The 12,599-nt window shown below is 45.1% G+C and overlaps 1 protein-coding gene across 10 annotated transcripts in view; it reads right to left on the reverse strand.

The window, feature by feature from the left end:
• The window catches only part of ank2b (ankyrin 2b, neuronal), an 802,067-nt gene that overhangs the window by 94,793 nt on the left and 694,675 nt on the right, over positions 1-12,599 (reverse strand). For all 10 annotated transcript variants that reach the window (XM_068039631.1, XM_068039677.1, XM_068039625.1 and 7 more), the window contains 4 exons: positions 9,471-9,567; positions 5,606-5,834; positions 4,023-4,148; positions 1,394-1,516 (listed from right to left, as the gene is read on the reverse strand). In XM_068039631.1, coding sequence (XP_067895732.1) covers positions 1,394-1,516; positions 4,023-4,148; positions 5,606-5,834; positions 9,471-9,567 — 575 coding nt within the window. The remainder of the gene's footprint in view (positions 1-1,393; positions 1,517-4,022; positions 4,149-5,605; positions 5,835-9,470; positions 9,568-12,599) is intronic.

The following is a 12,599-nucleotide window of genomic DNA, read 5'->3' on the forward strand; positions in this document are numbered from 1 at the left end:
GCATCAAGGAGTCACAGCTCATCAGCATTACAAATTATTCCAGAGAAACCCTGTGCAATACAAAACCAGGCAAGCTTCAGTATAAAGTTCACAGAAAAAAGATAAAAGGATTGAATCCATCCTACATTGATGTTTGTTGTCAATCTATGGTGCAACAGAACATGCAAGGGTTTTAGTTTTAATGAGTTGTTTAGTAATAGCTTAGCTTGTTCTGAATAATGGAAAAACAAAAACAAAAATCAGATCTTCCCAATGAGCTGGCAAAAAGCCTCAGCAATAGTTTGTGGAAAAACACAGAATTTGAATCACTGATTAAGGTTAAATTGGACTTTCAGAATACCACAGAATCATTAGTAATTCCTTTATATGTGAGATGGCACCTTTAAATATTTTGCACATAATCAAGACACATTTCTGCCCTCAGATGAATACCATGGAGAAATAGCTTGGTGTCTGACAAAAGATGGTTAAATATTGCCACATTTAATCTGCCACCACCTACATGTTGTCAAAGATCCTATTTATTTATGCTAGATGCTGTAAGATGTTGGGATTGATGTTTAGCAAGTCATTCTATATCTATATTTCAGCCAGGCAGTTAGTTGTCATTTTCTGCTTCACTTGTTTGGGTAATTACCACCTGCACAGACCAACAATACTTTTTTTCTCTTTAGACTAAAATGCCATCATTATCTTCACCATCAGTGGGAAGTTCAATTTCCTGTGTTATCATGCTATCAGCTTGTCCTTCCTGCTGCACACATTTAAAAAGCTGAGCAGGTTATTGCAAAAGGGAGTGAAATGCAACTAAAGAGAAAAGGGGATTGTTGGGGCTCCGAAGAGCAGGAATGCCCCACCAGTCTCCACAAACCCAGCACAGGCTGTTGTCGCTCTTGCTCGAGCCTCATCCCTGCAGATTGACAGCCCCTGACCCACCACAAACCTTCCCAGGGGCCCATAATTTTCTGGCCCATAGGCCATCTATGCTGCTTGATATCGAGCCTAGGTTTCTGAGTATACCCCGCTGGCCCATATAAAACAGGCTTGGTCCTCAAAATGGGCCAGGTCTCTCAGCAGGATGAGCAATTTGTCGGCTGGCACATTCCGCTGACCAGCCACCCGCAATCTGCTCTGGGGGAAAATCCAACCCACAGTCTCATTCTGAGAAAAGAAAGAAAACTATTAGAAGCAAACAAGTCAGGTGTGATTGAGATTAGGCTACATTCAAAATGAAATAAACAGAAGCCCATCTAATTCTCCACTGCTGTAAGTAGAATCTTTTGCTTTCAACCAGACTTTTCAAACACATCTCGTTGATGCATGACAAACAGTCGACAATAATCTAGATTATGACATTTTTGTGAAATGTAGAACAGGAACAGCCATTCTTTACCTTGCTGTAAAGGGGTAGCATAATATTTAGGTTGCAGATAGCATGTTGTACAAGACCTCTTGTAGATTTTGGCTCTTTTATGAAGGATAATCGTCCGCAAGGTTCCTGAGTTGTATCTCGTACCTGTCATGACAGTCCAGAATTTGAGTTGGTTCATGCAACTAATGTTGAAATGCACCAAAATGTCTTTGGCAAGCCAACACACATCCTTTTAAGTGAATCTCATTGAAATGCATCAATGCATCATTTGTTCACAACTCATCATGCTAAAAAGGACACACAGCACTTTTTCTTCCCAAACAAATGGAAAAGATTTGTCAATCATTTTTTCATGAACACGGTGTCATGTTAAAATAGCAGCATGCAGCTGTAACCATAATAATATATTTAATACTCTTCAGTATTGACAATAATAAGCCAGCACTTTCTTACAACGTGAACAAATTAAAATTCAAAGTTTAGTATAAAAATCATTAATTATGTTTTAGTGCAAATATTTACACATAACACATAGGAATGACCTAATTGGTAAGATATGCATTCCAAGTTCATTAGGGCAGCAGGTTCAGATTTCACGTCTGACCATCTGAGGTATGAAAGCTCTAAAGTCAAGTTGGGTATGTTAAAACCACAGCACGTAAATCAAATTGGGAGATATATTTATTTATGTTCCTAGTCTGTATACAAAAACTCTTGCATATAGCAGGCACTTCCTGTATATTTCACACTTACTGCCTGTAACATTTACCCATCACATTGCTGATAGTACCCTGTCATTATGGGGAGATGGTGGTGTAGTGGTACTATCATTGGACTAGTAATCCAAAAGCCTAGGCTAATGCTCTGGGGACATGGGTTCAAATCCCACCGTGACAGCTGTTTGAATTTAAATTCAACTAATTGAAAGTTAATTTCTCTAATGGTGCCATGGATTTATCATCAATTGTCGTAAAATTCCATCTGGTTCACAAATGTCCTTTCGGGAAAGAAATCCTTACCTGGTCTGGTCTACATATGATTCCAGACCCACAGCAATGTGGTTGACTCTTAACCTCTGTTGCCAACCTCTGAAATGGCCTAATAAAGCCACTCAGTTCAAGGGCAATCAGGGATGGGCAACAAATGCTGGCCTACCAGTGATGCCCACATCCCATGAAAAAGAATTTTAAAAAATTGTGAAATAGTGCATTCCCCAATTCACCAAGAGCAATTATACAGAAGATTTGCTCATATAGATTAGAAGGAGTTTTCACCAGCTCAAAGAATCAGGGATAATAACCATTAACATTTGGACTTGAATGGATACAATACCACCATAAACATTCTACCAAATAATACCAGGAATTGATGAGATTTATCATCACTTCTTATGCTTCCTATTACGCCAACAGGAATTAGGTAGATACTTTGCAACCACTAGTACTTTCCTTGCCCATTATTATTACTAGACTACTAGGAGCGATGTCCAATTAAGGACCGTGGCCTGCCTCTTACCGATAGAGGTGGCCGCTACTAAGGCTGCGAACAGAACAAGAGGGCACGTCTGTGTTGCGGTGCCCTCAAAGGGATGGTAAGAAATTTCTTAATGTGCCGGTGCCAGGGAGGCAGGCAGGTCCTGGTGCCTGGAGGAGTGAACCCTCCAGCAGCAATGTCAGAGCTACAGGGATGGCCATTGCCACGGGGAACCCATCCATGGGACATGGAGCCTCTGGGAAGATCCCCCCACCTCTGACCACATACCCCCCCCCCCCTCACCCCAGAAAGCCCCTGGGAGGCCGCCTTGATGTAGTTGGTGGTCTCCCCATGCAACAGGATGGACGTTACTATTGGTCACCAGCTTCTGGTTGGCAGGCAACCGAGCTGCTGCTGTCACGCCACTGATAATATCCAGTGGTGGCGGAAATGTGTCGGGTTTCCCCCCTGATGGCTTCTACTGCCATTTTACCACCCCATCCACCTCCAGAGGGCTGGTAAAACTCAGCCCCATGGAATTAAAAACTGGTTGCTGCATATCAAGTAGTCAGTGAACCAGAATCAAAATCCTTATGCTGCTATGGATTTCACATGTAATATCAGTCAAGTTAATCAATTATTTTTATGTTTCATTTTCGTAATAGCTAAGTTTAGTTATTTGAAAAATGATAAGGTTATGTGTTAAATCACTGCACAATAAGTGGCAAAGTTTTACAGACTAAAAGGTTCCAGGAGTGATTCTTGGACTCTACAGAATTAGTTAATTTCAGTCAGGGCTGTAAACGTGTTACAATTGAATATTTTACCTCTGGGTTATAAAAGGGAAACCATCTGCCAAGGATCTTGCTTAGATAGGTGTCCAGTGACCTCTGCTACAAATGTATGGATGTTGGGTGAGCAGAGGATCCAGTGGTTAAATAGGCTGCTAACGCTCACTGTCAGGGCCTACACATATCAAATGGTAACTCTAGCAAGATACTGGAGGGCAAATGACTTCCAATCATACACTAACATGATTCAGAACTTTTAAGAAGTTTGGGGGTACTTTGCGGGGTAGGAAAGGAATGAAATGGATAAGCATGAAGTCTAAATATATCTTGACACATTAAAAGTGCCTTATACTTACTAGTACCAACAGTAACTTGATTTACTATACCTTAACAAACAGTGCAAGTCTATTTTCTTTGAAAGCATAGAAACTGAACAGATGATGCTGTCCACTCTTTGTAAGAGGCACAAGATTGCCAAAACAGTCAGCATAAATCGGCTTGCCCTCCAATACCTACAAAAACACAGACGATTTAGATGAAAATATTCACGCCTTCATAAGTAAAATGTTACTAATTCATCCATGCTCTACCCTCTACACTTTTATTACTCTGTTAGGAAGGAAGGGGAAGAGGGGAAGCATAAAAGAGGAAGGAAGGGGGAGGAGACAGAGGGCAAGTGCAAGAAATAATAGAATTGAATGTGTAATGTTAGTTGTGAGTTAAATTAAACAGGAGCTCTGTGTGAACTTAAGAAAAAGTATTTTTGGAGGGGAGTCAGACAGTCTTCATAAAGATATACTGTTACTTTCAACTAAATTTTTAACAACTGTCATGATTCATAATATAGTCAGAATAAATGTAGCATATTATGTATATGTATTGAATTAGAGAGAGTTAATGAAACTTTACAAAAATTGTTGAGCTCAAGCATGTCGGTAATTAAATATGTGCTAAAGTGGAGAAATGTCACAGGTTGTATTTCGTAAAGTGGAGCCTGGGGGGCAGGTCCTCCTGTTACTGTGCTTTGATGTATTCCATTGCCTGGACACAGAGGCCGGAATTTTACAGCCCCCAGACAAATGGGCTGGTGGAGGGGTAGAAAAATTGAGTGGGCGGTGGGGCCGTACCCAACCTCCTCCCACCACCGCTGCAATTTTACGCGGAGCGGAGAGAAACAGCCCACCTGCCCCAGGCTAATCAAGGCCCTTAAGTGGCCAATTAACTGCCATTTTAGGGCCTCCTCCCGCCATCGCGGGTATTTTACCTTCGGTGTCCGGACAGCAAAGGTCCCAAGAACCCCGCCTGACCTGCTTGCGGGCTGATGGGGCGGGGGGGTGGGTCAAACCCTCCTGAAGCACCCTGTGCACCACGTAAGGCTGCTCCAAAACCCCAATCGGCTCCAACACACAACCCTCCCCCCTGCCACGACCAATCCCCCTCGTCTCACTGGGGCCCGGCCGATAGTCCACGGCAAGGCTCCAAAAACCTAACCTGAGTTCCGGGGTGTCCTTCCTCTCGCCTCCAATGGCTGGGTGTAGTCCCGGTAGTGGCCACTGCTCCCACTGGCACTGCTGGAACGAAGAGCTGCTGGCCCGCTGACTGGTCGGCAGCTCCATTTGGTGGGATTTCCTGCCTCAAGGAGGTGGAAGTCCCATCCAAGACCAATTAAGGGCCTGGGGAGCTAAAAAATCCCATCCTGGTTTCCCATGTCCGGTGGAGGGGGGCTCATCACTGACTTTTCGGCCAGTGGGCAGAGCCCCCCCCGCCCAACATAAAATTCTGGCCAGTGAATTGGAAAAAATGCATGGACAGAACTACACATCCATAAGTGCTGACGCCCAATTTTCTCTATTCACTGCACCCAGAATTTTTTTTGAGGGAGAAAGGCACAGATCTGGCCTTCGTGCACTCCTCCAGTACTCTAGAGGACCGCTTAGCCATTTTACTCATTCACTATTTGTTCCAGTACCTCAACATCCCTGCTCCTTGCAACCTCTGTAAAATTTTCCTGCTGTTCCAATGTTTTGTCCACCTTGTCATCTGTCATACAAAAACATCTCAATCGTGCCTCGATTGGATCAAGTGATTTGGCAAATACTACAAATTTGGCCATGTACGGTACACAGATAATCTCTCTGTACACTTGTGTGGAAAAGTTGACAGATTCTTGGATCTGCCGGCAATCTATGAGCCAGAATCTGCAAACAAACAAAACAAGAAACATTTTATTCAGTCTCAGCCAGTCATCATCTATTCATTGGAGTAGAGTACCAAATTGGTTGGGATTGAATACAAGTGATGATTATTTTAAGTTGACTGTTCAGCCCTTCAACCCTGTTGCACCATTCAATTTGATCATGGATGAATTGTACCTCAACTCCATTACCTGCCTTTGTTCCATATCACTTAATACCCATACCTAACAAAAATCGATCTCTCAGTTTTGAATTTTTCAATTGACCTAGCCAATAACAGCTTTTTGAGAGAGTGTGGGGAGGAAAATTATGCTCTCCCCTGTGGTGGGTATGGAGGCGGGGAGAGCATAAAATTGAGTGGGATGGTGGCAGGAATCCCCCACCACATCCCGCCACCATCCCACCTCCACCAAAATTTAGTACAGGGTGGGAAGACTTGTGAATGGCCTTCTCGCCCCCACTGTCATTTGAGGCCCTTGACTGTGTAATTAACCCCCAGATAAGGGCCTCTTCCCGCCGCAGCCGCAAATAGACGTGCAGCGGGTGGCCCCGTCACCGCACAGGAAGCACGGCACAAAAAACCATGTGGGCTGCTTCCCGGCTCTGGGGGTCCCTCTTCAAAGGCACTTAGTACCTGAACAAGAGACCCAGCATCAGGAAGGGGAGCCCGGCTGAGGGCCACACCCCACCGCCCTTGCTGCCGGATCCCCTCCGCAAACTCCCCCAACCCCTGTGGCCCTCACCCCACAAGTCCCCTCCTGCCCTGGCCTACCCGAGGCCTGGCTCCAGCGACACTTCTCGGCCTCTAGGATGATCACCTCCAGCTGCAGCCACTGCCTCCGCTGATTGGCCAGTAGCTCTCCAAGGGCAGACGTCCAGCGATGGGGTCCTAGATCCTATGGAAGGTCTGCTACTGGCCATTTAAGTGCTTGATTGGCACTAAATTCAGCGGGCCTTCTGGAAAAGTAGCGATGCGGGATCTTTTTTTAAAATTCATTCATGGGATGTGGGCGTCACTGGCTATGCCAGCATTTATTGCCCATCCCTAATTGCCCTTGAGAAGGTGGTGGTGAGCTGCCTTCTTGAACCGCTGCAGTCCATGTGGGGTAGGTATACCCACAGTGCTGTTAGGAAGGGAGTTCCAGGATTTTGACCCAACGACAGTGAAGAAACAGCGATATAGTTCCAAGTCAGGATGGTGTGTGACTTGGAGGGGAACTTGCAGGTGGTGGTGTTCCCATGTATGTGCTGCCCTTGTCCTTCTAGTTGGTAGAGATCGCAGGTTTGGAAGGTGCTGTCTAAGGAGCCTTGGTGCATTGCTGCAGTGCATCCTGTAGATGGTACACACTGCAGCCACTGTGCGTCGGTGGTGGAGGGAGTGAATGTTTGTAGATGGGGTACCAATCAAGCGGGCTGCTTTGTCCTGGATGGTGTCGAGCTTCTTGAGTGTTGTTGTAGATGCACCCATCCAGGCAAGTGGAGAGTATTCTATCACACTCCTGACTTGTGCCTTGTAGATGGTGGACAGGCTTTGGGGAGTCAGGAGGTGAGTTACTCGCCTCAGGATTCCTAGCTTCTGACCTACTCTTGTAGCCATGGTATTTATATGGCTACTCCAGTTCAGCTTCTGGTCAATGGTAGCCCCTAGGATGTTGATAGCGGGTGATTCAGCGATAGTAATGCCGTTGAATGTCAAGGGGAGATGGTTAGATTCTCTCTTGTTGGAGATGGTCATTGCCTGGCACATGTGTGGCGCGAATATTACTTGCCACTTATCAGGCCAAGCCTGGATGTTGTCCAGGTCTTGCTGCATTTCTAGACGGACTGCTTCAGTATCTGAGGAGTCACGAATGGTGCTGAACATTGTGCAATCATCCGCGAACATCCCCACTTCTGACCTTATGATTGAAGGAAGGTCTGAAAGTGGAACATCTGTTTCTCCCAACGTCGAGATCCCCGCTGCCAGGATAAAATTCCCCCCCTTGCATTTACACTACCCACAGTTTGAAGGAATGCTTCCTGACATCACCATGAACGGCTCACCTCTAATTTTAAGGTTCGGCCCCCTTGTTCTGGGCTAACCACCAGAGGAAACAGTTTCTCTCTATCTTCAAATTATTTCATGATCATATACATCTCAATTATATCACCTTTTAATCTTTTATACTCAAGGGAAACAATCTTAGTCTATGCAATTTGTCTTGATCATTTGACCCTTTTAACCCCATTATTATTCTGTTAGATCTACACTGTACTCCCTCCAAGGCAAAGATATCCTTCCTGAGATGCGCTTCCCAGAACTGACTGCAGTACTGCAGATGCAGTTTAACCACAGTTTTAGAGAAGTATAGCATAAATATCACCCCTTTGTATTCCGGTTCCCTTGAGAGAAAGACTACCATTCCATTAGCCTTTTAAATTACTTTTTGTACCTCTGTCTCAGGTATACAAATAAGGCATATCAAAGCTATCCTGCAGGATAATGGTTACTCCGAGTAGATCATTGGTCGTTGTATATCGCGCTTCCTCACAAGGGCTGCCACTTTCAAACCTGAAAAGTGCCCCATCTACCTCAAATTACCCTGGAAGGGTAAGATATCTCAAAAATATGAGCAACAGGTGAAGCTAGCCATTTCACATTGCTACTATTGCAGTAGCAACACAAGCCAAAAAGACGTTCTGCCTACCACACAAATGAACAATGTGGTATATGAATTGCAGTGCTGGTGTGATGCCAGGTACGTCGGCCGTACATCCCAATGACTGGCGGATCATATCAAACATCATGTCCCTTCGGCTGTGCCCATTAGGCAGAATACTGATTCTACTCAACCAGCCCGTACTTGCAAAACTCAGAACACAATGTCTAACGTCAGATGTGATTCCACGACTGGACAACACTTACTGAACAATTCCAAGTGTGCTAAGAATTACACTAATAACCAATTTAAGATTATCAGTTGGGCTCGCAATGTGGCTCACTTAAGCTCACTAGAAGCTACATATATTCATACACAGGGACCTGTCCTCTGCAGGCAAAAGGAACATGTTCAGGCATTGCACCTAATTCTGAATTAAACTAAAGCGTGGGCGACAACAGTTCCCTCGTGCATTCTCTATGGCAACACCTTGACCAATCAGAGTTGACTTGCCAACCAATCAGCAACCTTTTCTCATGCAGGATAAATTGTTGCTCCCTTTGAAATTTGACATTTTTGCATCTGTCCTGATGAGTGCAAGATGAAAAGCTTTGACAGCATGTCTCTTTTTTTCAGCAATACTCAAATTATTTTTTTGTACACACCCACTAGCTTTTAATGATTTCTGTACATGGACGCCTAAATCTCTTTGCTCATCCACAATTTTTAACCATCTCACCATTTAGAAAATACTTGATCTTTCTGTCTGAAGTCTAACCTGGATGACCTCTCATTTCCCCAAATTGAACTGCATCTGTCACAATTTTGCCCACTCACTAAATCTATCAATTTCTCTTTGCAACTTTCTGCTCCCGTCCACACTATTTAGCGTGCCACCTATCTTCATGTTGTTGCAACTCCATGTTTGCAAACATTCTGCAATCCAATGTATTGTGGGAAATCACGGGTGTACAGATCCAAAACTCTCCAAAATCCTTACCTGGCTGACACATTTGTTGTGAAGGAAACACACTCATTGACAAATGATAATGGCGTAGTTCCGGTTATATCTTCCCACTGGGCTGGCGTTGTTCCACCTGGAAAGCAAGCCAAAGCCAGAAACTATTACTCCAAATATATAAAATGGGCCTTTCAGTCACAAGAGAACTAAATATATACAACGCAGATTTGCTACGCACTGTATTTACACGTTGTTAGAGTGAGGAAGGAGGATTCTCACAGAACAACACAACATGAAATATAAGTGCAGCCACGCTAAGGGTGGTATATGAAGTTCTCCCCTGTGGTGAGTGAGGAGGCAGGGAGGGCACTTATTTGGGTGGGATAGTGGTGGGTGGGGACTCTGCCACCTTTCTGCCTCCAACCCAATTAAGTCCGTGGTGCGAAGGCCCGTGGATGGCCTTACCGTCTCACCGCCAATTGAGGCCCTTAAGTGGGCGGTTAATGCCCAATTAAGGGCCTCTTTGTGCAGGGTTGCTTGTGGTCCCCCGGGCGGGGATGTGGTGGGGGGGGGACCCTCATTCCAAGGCACTCAGTGCCTGATTGAGGGACCCAGAATTGTGAAGGGGGTGGGCCCCCTGAGACCCACACCCCTACCCTTGCTGCTGACACCCCTACACCCCCCACCCCCATTACCCCTATCCCTCAAAACCCCTGCCTCCATCACTTACCTTTGGCCCGGATTGCTCTACGATCCTGGACCTCCAGTGGGTACCGTTCCAGCAGCAGCCACCACCTCTCCTGTGAGGCTGCCAAGCAAAAGAGCTGCCGGCCTCTGATTGGCTGGCAGCTCTTGGTAGATGGGACTTCCTGTCCCCAAGGTCCATATCCTGGGAAAGGCCTGCCGGAGGCCTCTCAAGTACCTGACTTGTTCGTGACACAGCGGGATTTCCCCAAAGGAGGCAACGAGAATCTCTCGATGGCTCTCCAGCCAACGGCTGATACCCCCAACGCCTCCATAAAATTCCCCCCTAAATGCTTGTAATGCCTTAAGCCAGAATGTAAATGGAATTTATGGAGTTTATAAAACTGCCAAACAACTTGAACTTTAATGTGAAAATAATTATATTTAATAGCACTTCTGTATTAAATATTTTCAAAAAATTGAGTATATATTTAACAAATGCATTAAACAAATTTTCTTACAATTAAATTAATATTGTTGCTATCAGCAATTAAACAAGTAGATTAAATGCTATTAAATAGTAAAACTATCCAATGAACATGTCTGCATTTTGTATCACAAGTCTCATTACAGACCCTTATGAGATTGGGACTGTGGTCACTCCGTGTCTATTTAGAACATGTGAATGCTAATCTGTCTTTTTGCTAACTTTAGCATCAGGGAGTAGCAGAGCAATTCATCCTCAGTCTGAAATTTTATCAATCTAGCTAAGACTCTTGCCCTCCACTGTTAACTTGTTTTCTCCATTTTATTTCAAGAAACCTAACTTTACAAGAAAACTGATTACACACTGAAACAGGAATTCTGGTAATTTTTGAAGAACTAACTCTCAATTTCTAAACAAAAATCAAAGAATAATCTACTGGATTGTACACCAATATACTATTGTACATATTCTCAACAAAAAAATTACAGTTAAATGGTTAATATTTGTACTATTCTTCTTTTTCTTCTTCTTTGGCCTCCTTGTTTCGAGAGACAATGGGTAAGTGCCTAGAGGTGGTCAGTGGTTTGTGGAGCAACACCTGGAGTGGCTATAAAGGCCAATTCTAGAGTGACAGACTCTTCCACAGGCGCTGCAGATAAAATTGGTTGTCGGGGCTGTTACACAGTTGGCTCTCTCTTTGCACTTCTGTCTTTTTTCCTGCCAACTGCTAAGTCTCTTCGACTCGCCACTCTTTAGCCCCACCTTTATGGCTGCCCGCCAGCTCTGGCGATCAGGGGCAACTGACTCCCACGACTTGTGGTCAATGTCACAGGACTTCATGTCGCGTTTGCAGACGTCTTTAAAGCGGAGACATGGACGGCCGGTGGGTCTGATACCAGTGACTAACTCGCTGTACAATGCATCCTTGGGGATCCTGCCATCTTCCATGCGGCTCACATGGCCAAGCCATCTCAAGCACCGCTGGCGCAGTAGGATGTATATGCTGGGGATGCTGGCCGCCTCGAGGACTTCTGTGTTGGAGATACGGTCCTGCCACCTGATGCCAAGGATTCTCCGGAGGCAGCGAAGATGGAATGAGTTGAGACGTCGCTCTTGGCTGACATACGTTGTCCAGGCCTCGCTGCCATACAGCAAGGTACTGAGGACACAGGCTTGAAACACTCGGACTTTTGTGTTCCGTGTCAGTGCGCCATTTTCCCACACCCTCTTGGCCAATCTGGACATAGCAGCGGACGCCTTTCCCATGCGCTTCTTGATTTCTGCATCGAGAGACAGATTACTGGTGATAGTTGAGCCTAGGTAGATGAACTCTTGAACCACATCCAGAGCGTGGTCGCTGATATTGATCGATGGAGCATTTCTGACATCCTGTCCCATGATGTTCATTTTCTTGAGGCTGATGGTTAGGCCAAATTCATTGCAGGCAGCCACAATCCTGTCGATGAGTCTCTGCAGACACTCTTCAGTGTGGGATGTTAATGCAGCATCGTCAGCAAAGAGGAGTTCCCTGATGAGGACTTTCCGTACTTTGGTCATCGCTCTAAGATGGGCAAGGTTGAACAACCTGCCATCTGATCTTGTGTGGAGGAAATTTCCTTCTTCTGAAGACTTGAACGTATGTGAGAGCAGCAGTGAGAAGAAGATCCCAAACAGTGTAGGTGCGAGAACACAGCCCTGTTTCACACAACTCAGGATAGGAAAGGGGTCTGATGAGGCGCCGCTCTGCTGAATTGTGCCTTTCATATTGTCATGGAATGAGGTGATGATACTTAGTAGCTTGGGTGGGCATCCGATTCTTTGCTAGTAGTCAGAAGAAACCACGTCTGCTGACAAGGTCAAAGGCTTTGGTGAGATCTATGAAAGCAACATAGAGCGGCATCTGTTGTTCGCAGCATTTCTCTGTAGCTGGTGAAGGGAGACCAGCATGTCATTGGTGGATCTCTCTGCTCGAAAGCCGCACTGTGCCTCAGGGTAGA

This window comes from Heterodontus francisci, chromosome 1, assembly GCF_036365525.1.
Source record: "Heterodontus francisci isolate sHetFra1 chromosome 1, sHetFra1.hap1, whole genome shotgun sequence".
NCBI classification, from domain to species: domain Eukaryota; kingdom Metazoa; phylum Chordata; class Chondrichthyes; order Heterodontiformes; family Heterodontidae; genus Heterodontus; species Heterodontus francisci.